The 23,176-nt window shown below is 34.0% G+C and overlaps 3 protein-coding genes across 3 annotated transcripts; 2 read left to right on the top strand and 1 right to left on the bottom strand.

The window, feature by feature from the left end:
- Positions 1-3,296: 3,296 nt before the first annotated feature.
- LOC142642862 (pentatricopeptide repeat-containing protein At1g74630) lies at positions 3,297-5,625 on the bottom strand. Its single transcript, XM_075817301.1, has one exon. The coding sequence runs from the start codon at positions 5,623-5,625 to the stop codon at positions 3,676-3,678; it is 1,950 nt and encodes a 649-aa protein (XP_075673416.1). The 3' UTR covers positions 3,297-3,675.
- Positions 5,626-14,000: 8,375 nt separating this feature from the next.
- On the top strand, positions 14,001-14,498 carry LOC142644053 (uncharacterized). The gene has a single exon (XM_075818739.1). It carries the CDS (start codon positions 14,001-14,003, stop codon positions 14,496-14,498), a length of 498 nt encoding a protein of 165 aa, XP_075674854.1.
- A 1,444-nt stretch (positions 14,499-15,942) lies between these two features.
- On the top strand, positions 15,943-23,176 carry LOC142643544 (uncharacterized). Its single transcript, XM_075818212.1, has 3 exons — positions 15,943-16,170; positions 16,511-16,667; positions 22,792-23,176. Exons 1-3 carry the CDS (start codon positions 15,991-15,993, stop codon positions 22,923-22,925), a joined length of 471 nt encoding a protein of 156 aa, XP_075674327.1. The 5' UTR covers positions 15,943-15,990; the 3' UTR covers positions 22,926-23,176.

Raw genomic sequence — 23,176 nt, forward strand, 5'->3', positions numbered from 1 at the left:
AAAAGTTGATAATTTCACCCAATTGCATCACAACTTAATATATTTCGACTTCTACCTTATACCCACATTGAAAAGGCACCATACTCTAGTGTCTTGATAACTATGTGCTTCATTTTTCATTTGTTTTCTTAATAATTTTTATCAAAGTTATTAAATTTTGCTTCTGACTCAGGAAAGTCACCCCGTGCCGATTGAATGCTAGATGCAATTGCTTAGGTCGCCTTAGGCCCCAAGTAAAAAAAAAAATGCCCCAAACTTTAACCAATAAAGTTATTTATAGCTAATAAATAAAATAATATTTTTTTATCAAATGAAAAAAAAACAAAAAAGAGAGAAATACTACACCCACAATATTTTTCACAACACTTTTACTACAAATCCTATGTAGCAAGTTGTTATCGCCTATTATTAATGGCAAAAAAATAATTATAATAGTGGGTTCAATTAGAAAACAAAAAGCAACTTAACACCTAGCATTTGTTGTGAAAAATATTGTGAATGTTGCACTTCTCCCAAAAAAAAAACCAAGGAAAAACACACACAAAAATTCAAAACATTTTTCACAATAGTTGAGTTAGCAAACTTTTACTAGTTCTCATCTAGCTCCACCATTAACATCACTTTTTTACTTACCACTATCAATCTGTCACATCAACAAGTGTGAAAAGTTTTGTCAAATTTTTTGTGTCTATAAATTTTCTAAAATAAGAAAAAATTCTACGTGGTTTATGTTAATTAGTAGTAATTTTGCATCTAAAACAAAATAATTAGTTTTCACCTTAAGCCCTAAATGCATCAGAATGCCCCTAAATTCACCCAATTGCATCACAACTTACTTAAGGTAAAAAACCATATTTCGACTTTTACCTTACCCACATTGAAATGGCATCATGCTCTGGTATCTAAATAACTATGTGCTTCATTTAACATTTTTGTTTTCTTAATCCCAGCATAATGGGTTTCTCTAGAAAGTAATTAAATTTTGTTACTAACACAAGAAAGTCTATAATTGAAAAGATAATTAATACGAAGGAAAATGTTAAAATTGTTACAAATTTTACTATATAAAGCTTATAAACTGATTTGATAATAAATATGATTGGTATGGATTTAACCACCTAATAAATGAATATTTGAATTTATTTTAAATGATTAGTAACACTAGATTACAAGCTTTGTATGGTAAATTCTATAGTATTCCCAAGCTCAGCATCACTCTTAATATGAATGTCGGGTCATTCCATCGCTCACAGCTTATGAAAGTCAAATTTGAAAAATGTTCCCCGGCAATATTCTCCTAGAGATGTTTCAGACAAAGGATTGCTAAAAAATCTTCCAAATTTTCAATTCTTTGTGGATCAGGTCCAAAAGCACTTCAGATGGAATTCACCTCCAGTACAATTTGATGCTTTTCATACGGACATGTAGGAATTATAGTAGAAAGAGTAGCAAATTTTACCAAAAATGGTGTGATGCCAAAAGCATATGCAATATACTTGATTCCCTTAGTCTTTTAAAAAATAATAATAATAATAATAATAATAATAACCAAATGAATCATGTGGTAATTTGTAACATTATGTAATTGCATGTTTCTCATCACTCAATTTCTTTATGTACTTAAAATTTTCTAACTCTGTAAAATGCTAAGATTTATATAAAATGATTGAGATCAGGTGAGCATTGCACCTAATGTAATAGCTCTCAATGGCTGAGATTGAGAATCGAAAAAAGTAATTTCCAATCTCAAACGAAATATGAAATAAAAGAGATATTTTAGGAGTGTGAGACACGTGGACGAGGTGAGGCCCTATCTATTCCATCTCTTGAAATCCCAAGAAAATCCTCCTTCCCTTCAAACTCCGAATCTCATTTGACTCTTTATACGTGGGCACCTGATATCTATGATATGGTTACATTGAATAAATAAAGTGAAAAAACATTTAAAAAGTGAAAGTGGTAAAAAAAAATTTGTCAGCGGAGAGGGGGCAATTGCACTGGGTGTTTAGGGCATTGCACCTAAGCCTAATCTGATACGAAGCTTCAAAACCATGCGGGGAAAAAGGTTTGTAGGTTGACAAAATGTTTCTAGTAATGAGATGTTTTGCATTAATGTGTTTGTTGTGACCTTTTTGTCGTATAGAAAATAGGCAATTTAGAAGGTATTTCCTAGGTTAGGATGATGAGAATAAAATCAGGACATTCCGCTAGCAAAATCCCACGACAATCTTCCTTAATAGCATATTGAACCAATGTTATAGCAGCCTTGTCACACAGCTTCAGGCACGACTGACACTTCCACTCTCTAACAAGTAACAACCCATCAATACTTCATCAAGATGCCCCGTTGCCAAACCCAAAGGTCTTCGCCATTGTAGTTCGTTCCAGCAACCAGCCTGCACTCCCTTCTTAAACATCTTGTAGGCCAATCGCAGGCAAGAATATATTGCACTACACGTTGGGCCACCACAATCTCAAACTCAACACCTATTTCCCACCATTGCTGCTATAATTTCGACTCTATGGTCCATAACCACCACCCCTATAACTCCCTTAGACCAGTGGCGGCGCCATGTTGAAGGCAGGGGTGGTCAGAAGACCACCTTAATTGTCTTTTATTGTGATTTGTGACTGTGAAATTTTCTGATTGGCAGTTAGCTCTTCTGATTAGCAGTTGGCTCTTGTGATTGGGGGTATTAGGCAAGCTTGTCTGTTGAGTGGGATGGATGGGCTGATGGGCACATGGGGCCGGGTAATTGGGTAAAACAGTGTAATAATTTTATGTTAGGCTAAATTAATAATTAATAATTTAATAATTTAATAATTAAAGCAGTGTAATTGGGTAAAGCAATAATTAATAATTTAATTAACCAATACATTATAAAAGACAAACAAATTAAATTATGTTAGGCTAAACAACAATTAATAATTTTATAATTAATGAAACAATAATATAACAAATTATAGTTTATAAAAAACAAACAAATTAATGAAACAACTAAACAACAATAATTAATAATTTTATTAATATTTCAAATAAACTTATAGTTTATTGTTTATTCTTTTGCTAGAATTATGGACATGCTAGAATTATGGACAAATACTTGATAAGAAAATCATGTAGCTTGTACCATTGATAATAAGACTATTATGCAACGATTTCAAAATATGAAAACTCGTAGAAGGTAACTGTAAAATTTATGTATTTACGTTTTTTTTTATTGTTGTTATTGTCAATATATAAATTTTTTTATTATTAGATCATGTAATTTATGCTTGTTGAGGAGCATCCCGGAAAAAATTCCTAAAACCGCCACTGGAAGTATATATATTTCACACAAAATTTAACTTTTCGCCCTAATTATAATACTTCCCCACCCCCAAATTTCAAATTTTTTACAGATTGACCTATGAAACCCAAAAGAAATTCATCAGACCATCCCTTTTACCCGGTTGCCCCAGATATCAAGAAAGAAAAACCTCGAGACAAATATTTTGCCGGCTTCTTCTTCAGACCTTCATCGTCGCCTTCTTGCTCAATATCTCTTTTTCGGTTCTTTCTTCTTTTTCAATATTTTTGGATCCGAGAGTTGGCATAATCCTAGGCAGACATTGATTCAATTGTTTTCCTCAATGTGCAAGATATATCCTTCTGGAAATTCTTCCAGTCGCAACTTACCAGTAGTCTCTGCATGAACAAGAGCCATCTCTGAAAGAGTGGAAGCGACTTCTATCTCTCACCAAAATTTCCAATCTATAAACTCTAGAGATCAGCTTCATCACTGCATGGCAGTCCCTGCACACCCTCAAATTCTTCACTATTCTTATAACCCTTCCCTCACATAATCTTGCCATACCAAAAGCTAAAGCAAGCTTCTCACTGTGCCTAGACACTGAATCTTCCTTTTCTTCCTCTTCTATGTCATGCAAAACACTCCCAACCTCTGGAACGTAACCTCCTTCAATCCTAAGCTTTGAGATTATCTCCCTTAATTTTTCATAGGCCTCTTCCGCAATCTTGTCCTGTTTACCACCCGCCACAAAAGTATACATGATCTTGTCAACTTCAATCATGCTCCAACCAGGAGTTTTCTTGATCTTCTGGTCAGTCATTGATCTTCTTACTGTGGCAACATCTTTCCATTTTCCTGCTATGGCATAAATATTTGACAAAAGAACATGGTCGCCAGAATCGCTGGGTTCAAGTTCAGAAAGCCTTTCCTTCACTTGCTCTCCCAACTTGACATTACCATGAATGCTACAAGCCCCAAGAAGAGTCCGCCAAATAATAGCAGTTGGTGAAATTGGCATTTGACAAACAAAATCATAGGCCTTCTGCAACTTACCGGCTCGACCATATAGATCAACCATACAACCATAATGCTCAATCACTGGTTCTATGCCATATACATCTTTCATCTTAGAAAAATATTTACAGCCTTGTTCAATTAGTCCAGCATGACTGCAAGCATATAATATAGAAATAAAGGTGATCCCATCAGGACTAATTCCAGATGCTTCCATAGCATGGAAAAGCTGTATTGCTTCTTCTCCGTTACCATGCATTGCAAGTCCTGCTATCATTGTTGTCCAAGAAACAATGCTTTTATTTTCCGGCATTCGCTCAAAGACCAATCGAGCCATGCCCACGTTCCCACACTTACAATATGTATCCATGAGTGCATTATTCACTGAAATCATCCAAAGAAATCCAGATTTCTCCAGGAACCCTTGTAAAATCTTTCCAAACTCAAACGCCCCAGCCTGAGCACAAGCCGATAGAACCCCTGTCAAGCTCACCTCATTTGGTCTCATTCCCACCCATAACAATTTCCTGAAGAACCCAAATGCCTCATCAAAACAACCATTTTGAGCAAACCCAGCAATCATACTACTCCAAGAAACATCATCTTTCACAGGCATCCCTAAGAACACCTCCTTAGCCAGCTCAAGCTCACCTGCTTTAATGTACCCAGCAAGCATGACATTCCACGACGTCAAATTCCTAATCGGCATCCTATCAAACATTTCCTCCGAACCCTTTACATCCCCACATCTAAAACATGCAGTAAGCACCGCATTCCAAGCCACAACGTTTGGTTCAGACATTTCCTCAAACACCTTCCGTGCAGAACTCACACACCCACATTCTGCATACATACTCACAAGAGTCGTCGCAACAAAAAGATGGGTATCTAGGCCATGCCTCGTAGCACCACAATGCAACTGAACCCCACCTCTCAAACACCCATAATTGGCCGCCCCTTTAAGCACAAACGCAAAAGAGAAGCTATCCAAAACACATGCTCTTCTACGCATTTCGACGAATGCAACAAGAGAATTCCGGGGGGTATCGGATTCAGCGAAGCCTCGGATGATAGTGTTGTACATGAAAACATCTGGGTCTGGGAAGTGATGGAAGAGTCGGCGAGCGTAGTCAAGTGCATCGGATATTGAAACAGCACAATGGAGGAGGAGCTTCCCGGCTACTATGCGATCGGTGTCGAGGCCTGTCTTGCACATAATGGCGTGGATTTGCTTCACGGTTTTGAGAGTCTTGCACTTGTGCAACAGAGAAAGACAGAGCTGTTCTGTGACTGAGACTGTGGCCGTGCTCTTCTTCATTTTGCTTCATTTTTTTTTTTTTTTTTTTATTTATGTCTATATGAGACTATATATCTAGAGTCTTTTGGCTAAATATTGCAAAAAAATTAAGTTTTTTATTGTTATAGGTACTGTTCCAAGTTATTTAGCGGAATGAGGAAAGAGAGTGAATTTTGGCAACACTGTTACTAAAATTCTAACAAAAGTATGAGAGAAAAAAAGAAAAAGTATGAGAGATAAATTTTGGAATTTCGGTAACACTGTTACCGAAAGACCTTTTGCTCCAGCCGCAGTCCGAGTGAGTGAGTGAGTGAGTGTCCAATGCCCAAAGTGCGTGCTTGAGTGCCCGAAGCAAAAAAAAAAAAAATTTGTTTTGTGGCAATCCCATTGCCGAAAATCAAGGGAAAAAGTAAAAATAAAAATAAAAGAAGAAGAATTGTGACAATGGTATTGCCGAAATAGGAAAAAAAAAAAGATTGTGGCAATGGTATTGCCGAAATAGAGGTAAAAAAAAAAAGGAGATTGTGGCAATGGTATTGCCAAAATAGGGGGAAAAGAGAGGAAAAAAAAAATTGTGGCAATGGTATTGCCGAAATAGGGGGAAAAAGAAAAAAAAAATTGTGGCAATGCCATTGTTGAAAATCGGAAGAAAAAAAAAAGTAAAAAAATGAAAACCAATTGTGGCAATGGCATTGCCGAAATACGCTAAATGTTTGATTCTTATCTGTCTGTCTGAAACAAATTCAAGTACACTGAGTGTTTGATTCTTATTCTAAAAAAGTACATAGATTCTAAAAAAGTACATAAATTCTAAAAAGTACATGAAAGAAAGTTATAGAAGAAAAATATGATTGATGTGTACTGTAAATAAATAAATAAAAACTGAGATTTTTGCAGAGATTCTTTGCAGTAGCATTGCCGAAAAAGAAGGGAAAAAAAAGTACGTCCACAACATTTTTATTTTTACAATATTTTTACAACAAATCATAGGTGGTTAGTTGTTGCTAGTTCAAATTTGAACTTAATACTAAGATACTTTTTTGCCCCAACATTAATAACTACCAACAACCTGTCACTTATAATTTGTTGCGAAAATATTGTCCAAATAAAAAATATATATAGTAAACATATTCTTATCTTTCAGTAGTTTTTTTACCTGGTTTGTGTATATGTCATGTTCTTTCATTTCATATTGTAAAAGTACCTGTGAGGAGTCAATCAACCAATCAATTCACCTCTTCCTCCCATTCTTATTTTCTGCCTAAAAAGATTTCATTCATCCTTTCCAATAAAACCATCTTCAGAGATTCTTATTCTTTTTACTTTTTATGGTCTTCCTGTGACAAGTGATTTTTTTTTGCCTTTTTATTTCACATCTTTCTAATAAAAGGCAAGTGTCCTTCCTGAAATTTCCTCACAAACTTACAGTTCTACTTTTCATCTCTTCCGATTGTTCAATTTTTCTTCTGTTTTGCTTCATCATGCACAACTAAGGATTGTAAATTTTGGGTTAATGTAAGTTTTTTTGCTTTTTGCTTCAGCAATTATGATTATTGTTGTTGTTGTTGTTGTTGTTTTTATTCAAATTTTAGATTAATGAATTTTTTATGGTTAAGACTACAAACATTTTTAGTATTGTTGTTATTTTGTATTTATTTATTATTATCTAATTGTGTTTTTATTTTATTTTTTTGCAAGTATCACTCTATAATTCTCACTCTTTCAGTTGATATCACAATTGTGGTAAGCATCTAAACTCTCTAATTAGATTTACATATATGTTTTGTTAATTTTGAAATTATTTAATATTATTTATTATTATTATTAGTATATGACCACAAAAAATTGTAATAAATTGTATTATTGTGATATTTTTATAATCAATTTTACTTTGTTATTATCAGTTATTACATCTATTACTTGAAAAAAAAATATTGCTTAATATGTTTGTTGGTTTATAATAAAGATATGTATGTGTATTATTTTTATTTTTATTTAGTACAATAAATCGTACATTTGTGTTTCTTTTTCTTTAAAGTTTAGTTGGTATAAAAATTAATTATATGCTTTATATATGGTTATATTAATGTTATTATTTTTTATTATTGTTCTTTTGTTTTTAGAAGATATTTATGATTATTTGATTATGTTTTTTTTTTTTGTTCTTTCTTTCTTTTCTTGCAAGTATCACTCTATAATTCCTACGTTCCTTCACTTCATATCGCAATTGTAGTAAGCTTCTCAGCCCCCTAATTTAATCGGAAATTATTTGCTTAGTTTGTAATTTTTTATATAGATGGTTTGTAAAAAATGTACTTTCAGATATTGTGTGAGCGTGGACTCCGTACATGTGTGTGGACTATTGTATTTCCTAACCTCAAAGAACCCATGTGTAGCCCGGAAGCATGCTCGAAGACGCCAAGAACAATTTTTGCAACATACAGACCAACATGCTGGATCTGACTCTTTTATACTAAATGTTTAGTTCCTCTTGATGTGATATTGTTTGACAGCAGCTTGTAGTTCATCCTTATCAGCAATAAGCAATCTCACATAAAACTCTTGGGTAGGGTCCCAAGTACTTTGAATGGGCTTTTCAAATGGTGGGGTTGGATCAATCATATTATCCCACGTGTTCTGTGAAAAACTCAGTGATGAAGGTTGATGGAACGTCATTGCTGGACTGCTTTCATGATTAGGTTCATTGGGAAGCTCTTGTTCATCTCCAACATCATCAAGGACCTTGTCGTTATCAAGTTGGTCATCACTATCCATAGCTCGTATCCTTTTTGATAATGTATGTACCGCATTTTCAGTAGTAGCAGCTATGCGGTGTGTATCATTGGAATCATTAGCAGCTTTCTGAGTGGCGGTTTGGTCATACTGAGCTTCAAACTCTGGTGCAACATGCTCAGTTGGGTTATCATAGTCAACATCATTGGTGTTCATTGGCCGATAAGGAGCATGTTGGTCCTCAGTTGCAATATGGGTATATGGAGCATGATAGTCAGCACCACCAATGTTGATTGGAGAACGAGCCACATCTTCAGAATAATGACCAGTATGAGTGGCATATGGATTATGAAAGTGTCCGCCATGTGAATAACTAAACGATGCACTCGGTCCTTCATTGGCATATCGAATGGGAAAAACATCTCAGTGGCTTCTTATGGGCTCCACACCCACGTACAACTCTGCACCTACAAAACCATATTGGCAGTCTAACATATCGAATATTGCATTGACACCATTATCATCTTCTACCAAAACTTACTGGTAATTCACAAGATATGGATGACATTAAAAAGGAAATTTATACGAAATTGTAAGTTTTGAATCTTCTCTGTTTATATGAAACGTGGATGCTACTCTATCACATAGATCTTCAAATGTCACACCCTGCTTAATGGAAGCATAGAAGGAGGTGACCATTCGTAATAAATCTCATTTTCGCCATGTTTAATTATTCCATCGGAATGGATGAGAAAAATGAACAACTTTTCTACCATTCACACTAAAATATAAAAGTAGTGTTAATATGTAATGTGCAATACAAGAAGGTAATCTATTAAAAATATTCAATGTTTAAAATTATTGTCCATCATAGTAGTTAAAATTATTTAGAATTATCTGTTATGGTTACGTAAATTATTTTATAAAGCTCTTCGTTTTGCTTATTCTAAAACAAGACAGATTATATTTCTCATGCATTATTACGATAATAGATAAATATTTCTAATATCGTATAATTTTCGTTATTACGATAATAGATAAATAATTTTCGTTACAAGAAGGTAATTTTCGTTATTATACCTAAAATTTACTAACCTGTTTTTTTTTGGGTTTTCTTATAGCATACATGTATATTTTAGGCTAACAAAGTAAGAATTTATTTAAGGATAATTTATGTCAATTTTGAAATATATTTTTGCTATATGAAATTTTAGGCAAGATCCATGATTTAAAACATATCATACAAATCAGTTCTTGTTGCAAAACACATAATATAAAAACAAGATTTTCATGAACAAATAATATAACAAAAAAAAACTTTTCATGCTTAGCTATGCCCCTAAAACATATCAACATGAATATTATAAAAAGGAAAGTAACTACTTAAAGAGACGTAACTCACCTTGTACAATGATAAAGACGGATAGGTATTTGCAAGTGTTGTTCCTTATAGTTGTTTGTACAATGTATGGCACGCATGAATTGAAAATGGTTGATAGAATTATGAGAGGAATAAGAGTGGAGAAGAAGGCTGATAGAATTTTTAGGGGGAAAAGAGTGGAAAATAAGAAATGTGGAAACTAAAGTAATATTAGTGCTGTTTAAATAGAATGCAAGTTTCGTATAAGTTAGATTATTAGATTTTAAACTGTACTAATAGAAATTGACCAAATACAACAACGAATGACTCTGCAAAAAATCTCAAAGTGTCTTTGTTTTTTTTTTTTTTTTTACAGTGCACATCAATCATTTATAAATCTTTGCAAATCTTGCAAAAAAAACTCTGCAAAATTCTCAGTTTTTTGTTTTTTTATTTGTTTACACCGTGCACGTCAATCATTTTTTCTTCCATAAATTTCTCCTATGCATGGATAAGAATCTCAATAAGAATATCTATATACTTTAAACTGTACTAATAAAAATTTACCAAATACAACACAGTCTGCAAAACGACAAAAAGCCAAAAAGAGCAACTTTGTGAGAAGACTTCAGGAAGGGCATTTGCCTTTTATTAGAATGATGTGAAATAAAAAGACAAAAAAAAAATCACTTTTCACGGGGAAGCCATAAAAAGTAAAAAGAATAAGAATCTCTGAAGGGGACATAAAAAATAAAAAGAATAAGAATCTCTGAAGATGGTTTTATTGGGAAGGATGAATGGAATCTTTTTAGGCAGAAAATAAGAATGGGAGGAAGAGGTGAATTGATTGGTTGATTGACTCCTCACAGGTACTTTTACAATATGAAATAAAAGAACATGACATACACACAAACCAGGTCAAAAAAACTACTGAAAGATAAGAATATGTTTACTATATATATATATATTTTATTTGGACAATATTTTCACAACAAATTATAAGTGGCAGGTTGTTATTAGTTGTTATTATTGGGGCAAAAAAGTATCTTAGCGTTAGATTCAAATTTGAACCAGCAACAACTAATTACCTATGATTTGTTGTAAAAATAAAAATGTTGTGGACGTACTTTTTTTTTCCTTCTATTGCGGCAATGCCACAGCAAAGAATCTTTGCAAAAATCTCAGTTTTTTTTTTCTATTTACAGTACACATCAATCATTTTTTTCTTCTATAATTTTCTTTCATGTACTTTTAAAAATCTATGTACTTTTTTAGAATAAGGATCAAACAATCAGTGTACTTGAATTTTTTAGAATAAGAATCGTACTTGAATTTTTTAGAATAAGAATCAAACACTCAGTGTACGAATTTGTTTCGGATGGCACTACAGTTTTCCCCCCTCTATTTCGGCAATGCTATTGCCACAATTGGTTTTCCCTTCCTTTTTTTTTTTTTTTCCACTTTTTTTCCCCAGTTTTCGGCAATGGCATTGCCACAATTTTTTTTTTCTTTTTCCCCCTATTTCGGCGATACTATTGCCACAATTTTTTTTTCTTCTTCTTTTTCCCCCCTATTTCGGCAATACCATTGCCACAAATCTTTTTTTTTTCTCTCTCTTTTCCCTCCTATTTCAGCAATACCATTGTCACAATTTTTTTTCCCCTTTTTTCCCTCCTATTTCGGCAATACCATTGCCACAATTCTTTTTTTTTTTTCCCTCTTTTCCCCCCTATTTCGGCAATACCATTTCCACAATCTCTCTCTCTGTTTTTTTTTTTTTTTTTACTTTTTCCCTCCATTTTCGGCAATGGAATTGCCACAAAACATTTTTTTTTTTTTTTGCTTCGGGCACTCGCACATGCACTTTGGGCATTGGGCACTCACTCACTCACTCGGGCAGCGGCTGGGGCAAAAGTAATTTCGGTAACAGTGTTGCCAAAATTCCAAAATTTCTCTCTCATACTTTTGTTAGAGTTTCGGCAATAGTGTTGCCGAATTCACTCTCTTTCCTCATTCCTCTAAATAACTTGGAACAGTGCCTATAACAACAAAAAACTCCATTTTTTGCAATATTTAGCCAAAAGACTCCTATATCTATCTATGTATTTTCAATAAATATTTTATTCTATAAAATAGTTCATGGGTTGTTAGTTAATGGGAGATATTAACCGAATACAAAGTTTAGTTATAAAATTAGTTATGCTTAAAGTTACAACTTTCTTTAAAAAAAAATTAATATTACTACATATTTTTATAATCTAACTAATGGATTAAATGTTCTTTACGCTTTTAATACATTATACACATGTCAAATTTTGTGTCAATCGGATATTATTTACTATATGATCTATAAATTTCTAATTTATGCATAGTTTTAAATTACAAAAACTTGCAATTTAAACAATTTATTGATTAAATAGCTATTGATTATTAATTTTCTAAAAATTTTGCAAGCATTGAAGATATAGAAAGAAAATGTAATCCAAAGATGGATTTGTCAAAATTCATTTCCAATAAAAAGAAATTGAGTAAATTTTTTTTTGAAGGAACATATTTTGAGTAAGATTATAATCTTAGACCCTTAGATTACAATTAATTTTGTAGCTAATCTTTGTCCATAAACAAATATTCAAGTAGACTCAATAAGAAATAATAGAAAGTTGCTGACTCAATTGTTATAAAAAATATCAAGTAGTTTCTCAAAAAATATTATGATATATTTTCTTTTTGGATAAAAAATAAATATTGTAAAAATTAGGCCTTTTTTTTTTTGTTTTTTTCTTTCTAGCTAAGCAATTTCTTCTATATTGAATCATTGATAACGAGTTCTTACTTAGATGAATGACTTAGATCACACCACCCTGAGATAGAGAGAAGTCTAGTATATAGGCCTTTGTTATTTTTCAATAGCTAAAATGCAGAGGATTTAAATCTTTAATATTTCATTTAGGAATACCAAAAACTAAGTTGAGCTAAAAGATTCTAAACTATATGTCTTTTTTGTTGTTTTTTTTAAATGTAAATAAATGTAACATATAATATTTATAATTTCACATGTCATGTAGTTTTTTATTTATTTATTAATGTTCACATTTAAAACTTGAAATGAATGATGTATATTAATGGTGTATAATAAGGATATGAGAATCAATAACCTAAATTTAAACAATTGCCTAAAATCTTATTTAGACATTTTTTTTCATGACTTATTAAGGTGTCAAGTTATGATTGGTAGATAAAAAATCAGTAATTACATACTTACTTTTGCATTATATTCATTAATACATATGATTTATTAAATTAATAAACATGATAAGGTATAAGTCTTTATTTTAAAATTTAAAATAACAAAGAATTTTTTTTAGTTGGATAAACCCTAATTCTATTTTTTTGTGATGAAATAAATAAATACTTCAAATAAATTGATTAAGAACTTGCATTAAACTTTGTCAAATGAGTACCTTCTATTATTTTCAACAGAAACTTTGAGCTTAGGCCATGACCATCCCCCTTGGTGCAGTTGGAGTAGGCCCAAACCTTGCACAAGTCCAACTCAATGAGATCTCGTTTTGAGATGATTGGTCCAACTCAAGTCCACACCATTGGGTAGGCCCAGCACCTTATTAGAGATATCCAGACCCAAATGCTAATTTAGATGTGACAATTTCGTAAATTACAAATCCGGGCCCAGTATCACTATTGGGCCGTCAAACTCATTCAGCCACCTTATTGAAATCCTAACAAAGTTAGGAATCCTTTTATGAATACTGTCCTAGAAGAAAAACAAATGAGAGAAAAGAATTATTAAAAATGAAAAATAAATTGAGAAAACTTCTCAAACGGCCCAGGAAACTTCTTTCCTCTGCTTTCTTGTAAATCAAATATGATTGGTTTGATTTTAGTGGGTACATAAGTTTGCTAGTAAGGGCGTGGCACCCAAAATTTTGCACCCAAAAAAGGGAGTGTGTGTGTATAATAATAATAATAATAATAATAACAATAAGCCTTAGAAATCCTTAATTATAAGACAATTTCCAGTGGTGCTTTAATTAATATACGAAGGAAATCAAGAATGTGTTTATTCTTATTTGGGGCTATTAATAGTTAATGATATATGGTGTATTCTATACATGTAATTAACCACCCTCTCATGCATCTGGAGTTTACCCGTTTGTGAGAGGATACATGTAATTCTTTTCTCACATTTGTTTTTCTTCCAGGACTGTATTTATAAAAGGATTCCTAACTTTGTTAGGATTTCAATAAGGACGCACAACAGCATTTGGCTATTTAGTTGACCGTAATGAGAAGCGCAATATGGACTTCTCCACCGGAGAATTGTTACAAGCTCAACTTCGATGCGGCGATATTCAAGGACATGAATGCCTCTAGTTTTGGCGTGGTAATACGCAATGAGGTGGGGGAAGTGATGGCTGCCTTGGTTGCAAAGGGCCTATCGGTTCACAACAGTGAGGAGGATGAGGTGTTAGCATGTCAAAAAGTGCTAGAATTTGCAGTTGACGTGGGCTTTATGGAGCTGATTTTGGAAGGGGATAATGTCACAATTATGCAGAATATAAAGGCTTCAAGGAGTACTCTATCACGCCTAGGTCACCTGTATGGAGATGTCCAATGCCTCAAGTCGGGGTTGCATGCTGTGTCTGTCAGTTGTGTAGGTAGATCAGCCAACTCAGTAGCACACTCCTTGGCCAAATTTGCTAGAGAGGTTGAGGATGAATTTGTATGGGTGGAGGAATCTCTCCCACCAGCGTTGGAAGTTTTGTATTTTGATTTATTATAATGAAATATCGATGGTTTCACTTTCAAAAAAAAAAGGTGGTTGAATGAGTTTGACGGCCTAATAGTGATACTAGGCTCGGATTTGTAATTTACGAAATTGTCACATCTAGATCAGCATTTGGGTCTGGATATCTCTAATAAGGTGCTGAGCCTGCCCAATGGTGTAGACTTGAGTTGGACCAATTGTCTCAAAACGAGATCTCATTGAATTGGACTTGTGAAAGATTTGGGCCTACTCCAACTGCATCAAGGGAGATGGTCATGGCCTAGGCTCTAAATTTCGGTTGAAAAAAATAGAAGGTACTCATTTGACGAAGTTTAATGCAAATTCTTAATCAATTTATTTAAATTATTTATTTATTTCATCACAAAAAAATAGAATTAGGGTTTATCCAACCAAAAAAAATTCTTTGTTATTTTAAAATTTAAAATAAAGACTTGTACCTTATCATGTTTATTAATTAATAAATCATATGTATTAATAAATATAATGCAAAAGTATGTAATTACTTGCTTTTTATCTACCAATCACAACTTGACATCTTAATAAGTCATGAAAGGAAATGTTTAAAATAGATTTTAGGCGATTGTAAAATTTTAGGTTATTGATTCTCATATTTTTAGTGTACACCATTATTATATAACACCCATTTCACGTTTTAAATGTGAATATCAATAAAAAAAAATATCAACATGGCATGTGAAATTATAAATATTATGTGTTACATTTATAAAAACTTATAAAAAAAAAGACATATAGTTAAGAATTCTTTTAGCTCAACTTAGTTTTTGATATTCCCAAAGGAAATATTGAAGATTTAAATCCTTTGCATTTTAGTTATTGAATTATCAAAAAATAGCAAAGGCCTGTATACTAGACTCCTCTTTGTCTTAGGGTGGTGTGATCTAAGTCATTCATCTAAGTTGTATATTTTTCCTTCACTTATAAGAATGTCAAACAAATTGAATGATACTAAAAATACAACAAGTTTTATTACTTAGGTCTTACCAAAGAATTACAAATTAATGTGGTAAAAATAGGATTGCCACTTAAAAAAAATATAATGAAGGTTTGAATCAAATTTTTTTTTTTATTGGGGACACGTTACTTTGTATGACTTGTGTAGTAGTTTTATCCCTAACTTCACTTCAATAAATTAGTCATATTAAAAAGTTAAAAAATTTTAAATAAAAAACTATAATATAATATTGATGGTTCATAAACTACATATTATTGAAGTAATATGTAAATAAAAAAAAATATTATTGAAGTGATACGTAAAATTGTAAATAAAAAATGTTTATTGTTAAGTATTTGCCTAAAAGTGCATTCTTTCAAACTGGTTTGACAAAAAAAGAGATTATTCCCAACCGGGCTGGCTGGTAAATCCAAAACCGGCCCATTGGTAGAAACCATGAAAAGCCCAAGAAAGCGTATTGAGGTAGCTTTTCGTTTTCAAAGCGCAGAGAGAGAGAGAAATCAGAATTCAGAAATGACAATGGAGGAGAAGGGAAAAGGAAGTGAGAGATGGGGCGGAGCCATAACCAATCTGACAGAGATGGCTTCGAATCTGGAATCACTCCAGAAGCTACTCCTCAAGAAAGCTGTCTTTGTTGACGAAGAGACCTTTGCCAAAGCCTCCCTCAGTTCCGAACAAGCCCGTACCATCAAGGTTCTTCAATCTTTGTTTGACTTCCATTTTTTTTTATATTCAATTTCATCTTATTCTTCATTTTTTTTACATATTTTGATCTGGGTTTTTTTATTTCTTGCTTGCTTTGTTTGATTTATAGCGCTTTCAATAGATTTACTATCCATAATTGAACGAAGTGTAGTTGATTTTTATATTGGAATTCACTAGTATAATTCCTCCAGCTATGTTACTTGATAGTCAAGTTGTGAGATTCTATTAATGTGACTTTTGATAACTAATGTTTTGTTGCATGATATTGAGTTGTTATGAATTCTGTGTCAGGAAACTAATATATTGCTGTCTGTATTTATCTGTTTAGGTTCTTGAACAAAGGGTAGAGACTTTGGAAAGAGAACTCGATGCTGCCATTACGGCTGCGGCTCGTGCTCGTTCCGAGAAACGACAGGCTGAAGCAGCTCAGAAAGCTGCTGAATTACATGCACAAGAGATTACAAGAGAGCTTGAGAACACCACAAGTATGTCCTATCCTTGGTTTTTCCATTTTCCCTTTAATAGATCTGTAAAAAAAAAAAAAAATTGTTTTCTAGCAAAGATGTGGCGACTTTAAATTATTAATTACTTACACTAAAAATAGAAATAGGTAAAATGAAGGGAGAATGGATCATATACTCTTCCTTGAGTAAGAGTCATTGAGGCATGTTGATACACAAACTGTTTAGGAGTAATAGTAGTCAGTAATTTGTGACTTCCAAATCAAGAGTTATATGGTTAGGTTATATCATTATAGTCACTCTTTGTGTTCTTTTAGTAGGATGCACTGACAATTCATTTGGGGTGCTGTACAAAAATTGCTCGTGTCACCGTATCATACCCATACCCATGTCCGTGTCCTTGACTGTGTCGTGCATCCTAGTTCCTTTATAACTGAAGCACCATAAGAACAATCTTTATCATATATAGTTCATCAGTTTAGTATGCAGCACCATATATTGGAGGAAAATGATTGATGCATCTTAGTTTCCAGTTATTTAAATGGATATAATTAAGGATGTAAGGTGGAAGTACAGCTTTGAGGTTCTATAATGGAAGTGGGGTGGCAGAGTGTACTTCTCCTTCCCCCATCCCTGGCTTACCCATATGAATTCCCTCCATTTAAGAATGGGCTGCTACCTTTTCATTTGCCCCATCCAATTTCAAAAACAGTCCAAACGAATTTTCTTGTAGGAGAGTGGCAGGGAATGGTTTCAATTGCCATCTTTGATCTTCATTGATGTACAACCTTAACTTATGAATCAAGTATGTTAGTTCTTGAAATTAAGTAGAAGATATAGTGGGGATATATTATACTTCTTCCATACTGTATTACTTGTCCAGCTTTCCTTTTGTTCAGGTTTGAAAGAGGATGTGTACTTACTAAATTGAGTGTATACAATAATACTCCTTTACAAATTATCCTTAAAAAAAGTGTTTTCCCAAGGATCATTTTTTTTTTAATTTTTAATTTTTTTTTTTGGTGTAAGAGAAAGCAATTTATGATGTTTGATTTAAAAGCTGGGTCTGAGAAGATGGACAACTAAAATGAGACAATGAGAGTAGCTAAACATATATTACAGTTCTAGGGTGCTTGAATGATATGTGTGTGTGTGATCTATGTTCTTTTTGAAGCTTCTTGTGAGTTCAAATGTTCCTTGATTGGTGTTGAAAAGTAAAAACAATGGTTAAAATCAAGTTTTTGGCCGTTTTAAAGATAGCAAAACCCGAATTCAAAGAGTCTTCTACTTCTCTACTTGCAGATTTCAATAAATCTTCCTGTTTGAGCCACATCTTTTGGCCTGGGCCTCTTCCTTTTAAGAATGGGGAATTTGTTTTGGCCCCCTTTTTAGCATCATTGAATGATTCTTTATCAAATATCTACCAAATCAGATTTTTACTGCATTTTATTTCTTTTATTTCTTTTTTGTATTTAATGTAAATCTTGATTTTGAAGCTGGAGGCCATTCCCATCATTAGAGAGATGCATCTATAATAGCATAATTTATCTTGAAGTGCATTAACATTTCTCATGGTAGTATATTACAACAATTGCACTTTAATTTGATATTGATCAAAGTTGTTGTTTATTTGTAAAATCAATAATGAGGGCATACTGTTTGTGGTTTGTGTCTCTTTGAAATGCCCATAGTGGTAGGACAATCAATGAACTGACTATGTCATACTGTCAGTTGTGGTAATGGTAGGACTGTCAATTGGGCTGAGCTAGGCAGAAACCCACTTGTCTGGCCAGAAAATATTTGAGTGAGATTTTTTGGAATTTGATCTAGGATGAGCCCCTTAAAAGCTTTCAGGCCTAGAGCTGAGGTTGGGCCCAACTAAGGTCATCATATATTTAGCCACACCATAAGCAAAACAATGCATCTTTGAATTTTGTATGTATTATAGCCACAATGCTTCTCAAAGTCAACACAATTGTGGTAGACTAGATGAGCTGAGCCCAAGCCCCTTATATTGAAATATATTGCATCCTGTTGGGCTGGTAGGACTAACATCTGGGCTGAGCTAATCCCATTCTTGCCTTGACCCAAAATTATTTTGATTTTTTTATTTTTGATTGGTAACTAACTTCACGTGTACTTAGTAGATCTTGAACTCATGACTTCAACTTCCATCCCGGTTGTGTGTGTAACGTACCAATAAAAATGATTTTGGGCATAAGACCAAGTTTAGACTGAGCTCAAGCTCAACTAAGCTCAATTTATAGTTGTGCTATCCTAAACTAATAATATATGTATTCATTTTCACTTTTTTTTTCCCTTGGTCATGTTGTTGGCACATCCAGTGTCACCCCTCAATCCCTCACTCGTTTTTTCACCTATTTTTTAGACGGTGGAAGAGCCATTTGGATGATCAAAACAGACTGTGTTGTGTCCAAAAATTTTCTGTAAGGGTTTAAGTTTAATTGCTTAGATACAAAAATCTAAATGTTTTAACTGATAGCAACAGGTTTGTTGATTTAGGCTACCCTGACATGTGTTAGAGGCTAGGATAACAAAATGGGTGGAGCTTGAGCCTTGACATTTGCGTTTATTTGTAAATTATTTTATTTGAATCAAAATGGAGTAACTCTATTGCCATGAGAAATCTAGCTATCCTTAAGAGAGTTTTATACAAATTTATTTTTAAATAGCTGCTTGGGGCTTATGGTAGCCCTAGCCTCTTATAGGCAAAATAAAGGAGCAAGTACATAACCAACCTTGGAGTTTGACCCCAACAGCAAAATTAACTCTAGAAATTTCATTTACATAAATGTTCACCTTATAGTTTTTTTTTTTTTTTTTTGATAAGTTACGTAAGAAATCTTATTAAAAAAAAACCAACCAAGTACACTAGAAGTGTACTACAGCGGCACAAATCAAAAACCCAAATTACAATGATCTATAAGATCGGGGAGAGAAAGACAAGAATAGGAAGGCAAAACTAAACTCCATTCAAGGAGAGTACGGAAAAAGAAAAACTTAATGTTAAGAATAGACCGTTCACAATTTTCAAAGCATCTAGCATTCCGCTCCCACCATAACCACCAAAACAAAAAATGCGGCACAAACTTCCATAAACCTATATTTCAATGTCTACCAAACTTCTCCTGCCAAGAAGCTAAAACCTCACTAACTTTATATGGCATAACCCAATGTATACCAAACAAACAAAAAACCATAGACCACAACTCATATGCTATAGGACAATGAAGAAGAAGATGATCCACCGATTCCTCACACCTTTTACTCATAAAACACCACTCTAACACTGTAATATGCCTCTTCCAAAAAGCAATTTTTGTATTTGATTTGTTGTCCCCTTGTTTGATCCCTGTGCACTAGGGTGCTTCCTTTTTGGTATCATTATATCTTATTACTTATATAAAAATAAAAAAGCCTCTTCCAAAAATTATCCGTAGTTAAGATCTTACCTAAGGCAGCAGTCCAAGAAAAGAACGCTACTCTAGGAGGAACTTTGGATTGCCACACCATTTTTCAAGGAAAATCAATGACATAAGAAGGAGATAAAGAGTGATAGAAGCCTCAAGCCTCAAAACCTATCCTCATTGCTCGCTTCCAGCAAAGTTTGTCATCACCAACACCCCGCACATTCGTGGAATAAAACACAACCCAAAAACGATCAAATGAGTCTGACTCCCAATCTTGTGGTGGACGACGGAACCGAATGTCCCAATGAAGCCTCCCATTGGAGAAACTCTGACACAAAAAACTCCCTTTCCCAACTAACACTATACAATTCTGGAAATGCTTCCTTTAGGGAACAATCCCTACACCATACATTCTCCCAAAACTTTATCCTAGTACCATCACCCACATCAAACCGAAGAAATTTAGAAAAGTCCAGCTAGCCACTTCTAATAGATTTTCGCACACTAACACCATACACCGGTTTGGTACACCAACCACCCCCTTCATCCCCATATTTAGCCTCAATGACCTTCCTCCAAAGGGCATCTCTCTCCGTTCCATATCTCCACAACCATTTGCCTAACAAAGCAGAATTAAATCTTCTCAGCCGTCGAATCCCTAAACCACCCTTCTGCATTGGCATACAAACCTTAGCCCATTCCACCAAAGGAACCTTAGGAGCATCAATACCACTCCAAAGAAAGTCTCTTTGTAATTTCTCCATACGATTTGCCACCTTTACTGGAATAGGAAGGAGAGAAAGGAAATAAATAGGTAAATTGGACAAAGTACTCTTAATAAGAGTTACTTTGCCCCCTTTAGATAAATACAACCTCTTCCACCCAGCTAGATGCCGCTCCATCTTCTCCAAAACAGGGTTCCAAGTTGTCTCCTCTTTATGGGAAGCACCCAATGGAAGACCCAAATATTTCAAAGGAAGTGAGGCTGCTGACAACCCAAAATCTCCACTAATTCATCCATATTAGGCACGTTACCAATTGGTACCAATTCTAACTTCAGTAAGTTAATTTTAACCTTGATACCACTTCAAATCTGGCTAGAATTCCACGCCAAGCAGCTAAATGATGTGAGTCAACATCGCAAAAAATAAGTGTATCATCTGCAAATAAGAGATAGGACACTATTAGCAACGTACCAATTGAATTACCTACTAAGAAGGCCGAAAACTGTCCCAACATAGTAGCCGCATCCAACATACGACTTAAAGCCTCCATGACAATATAAAAAAGGAGCGGAGATAATGGGTCCCCTTGACAAACACCTCTTGTGCTTCCAAAAAAATCAACTTGAGTACCATTGATTAGAACAGAAAATTTGACAGTTGATATACACCACATAATCCTCCTTCTCCATTTTTCTGAAAAACCACACCGCTTAAGCAAATACATAAGAAAATTCCAATTCACGTGATCATAAGCTTTTTCAATATCCAACTTGCAAACAACCCCTAGCACCCCCATCTTCATCCTACTGTCTATACATTCGGAAGCAATTAAAACAGAATTCAAAATCTGCGTACCTTTAACATGAGAATCTGAGATAAGACTATGTGCTACCCTTCGCAAACGATTAGCCAAAACCTTAGATATAATCTTATACATCCCTCCCACCAAATTAATAGGACGAAAATCTTTCACTTCCACAACATCAGATTTCTTGAGAATGAGGGCAAGGAAAGAAACATTAAGACTCCTTTCAAACACAACTTGCTCATGGAAATTATGAAGGACAGCCATAATATCTGATTTTAGAATGCTCCGGCAAGATCAAAAAAAAGTCATGGAGAAACCATCTGGACTTGGTGACTTATCACCAGTGAATCCACTAACCACCCCAAACACTTCATCCTCTTCAAAAGGTCTATCCAACCACAAGACATCCTCCTCAGAAATTCTTCCAAACTCCACATCATCCAGAATAGGGCGATGAACCTCATTTTCAGAATAAAGCCTTCTATTAAAATGAGTAATACATTCCGCAATGGATTCCTGGTCGGAAGACATCACCCCATCCACCATAAGCTTATCAATAGAATTAAGCTGTCTGTGAGAGTTGGTCATATGATGGAAGAATTTTGTGTTCTTATCACCTTCTTTAATGCAAAAAACTCTTGATTTCTGCCTCCAAGAAATTTCTTCCAACAACGTCATTTTTTCCAACTCTCCTCTAATCCTTTCCTTATCCAGCTTTCCCTCTACCGTAAGAACACAACTTTCTTTAACAGTCTCCAACCCCCGAAGATCTCCACAACTTCTTCCCTTTTTCTTCTACATTACCAAACTCCTCCACATTCCATCTCTTGAGATCAACCTTCGGAGCCTTCAAGGGCATTATATCAGACCAAGATTTATAAAAGAACCTAGATGAGCTGCTTGTAGGACTTTTAGGTGCTAAAAATCCTTAAAGGGAGTGCATGCAGCTCAGGTGGAGGTTTTTTACCAGCTGGAGGGGCTTCATGTACATTTCTTGTTAACTCTCAGTTAATTGAGAGTCATGGAGGATTAACATTGAAATGGTCATACAACTATAGTTTAGACATTGATGCAATTGAAAATTCAATTTTTTTTTAAGATTTCACTTGGAACTTTGGGTTTTTTATCAGTGTAATTACCTCCAAAATACAAGTTTGTCCAATGCACTTCATATCTTGCCACAGAGGTATTTGAGCTGCACATGGAAGAGTTGCGTGCAAAGCAGGATGAAATCTCAAAGCGTGATGAGGAAATTAAAGTCCTCCAAGCTATTATTCAAACGCTAGGTGGAAAAGTGTCACATTCTGCAAATGGGTAAACGCTGCTCTGCTGAGCTGAGCTTGTAAATTCAAGAGATAGGAACAGTTGAATGTCTACACTTTACTAATTGCAATGTTTACACACAAATTCTCTCCCTGCTCTAATTTGTTATTGGGTTGAATGTACTATTGTACATGAACGAAAGGATCTCAGCAAATTGGCTGAAAGTGCTTGTGTATTTCTTATTCATACTGGTCTTTTAATCTTCTATATTTAATGAATGAAATTGCGGTAGGAGGTGTTGTGAAA

This window comes from Castanea sativa, chromosome 7 (assembly GCF_040712315.1).
Source record: "Castanea sativa cultivar Marrone di Chiusa Pesio chromosome 7, ASM4071231v1".
Taxonomy (NCBI): Eukaryota; Viridiplantae; Streptophyta; class Magnoliopsida; order Fagales; family Fagaceae; genus Castanea; species Castanea sativa.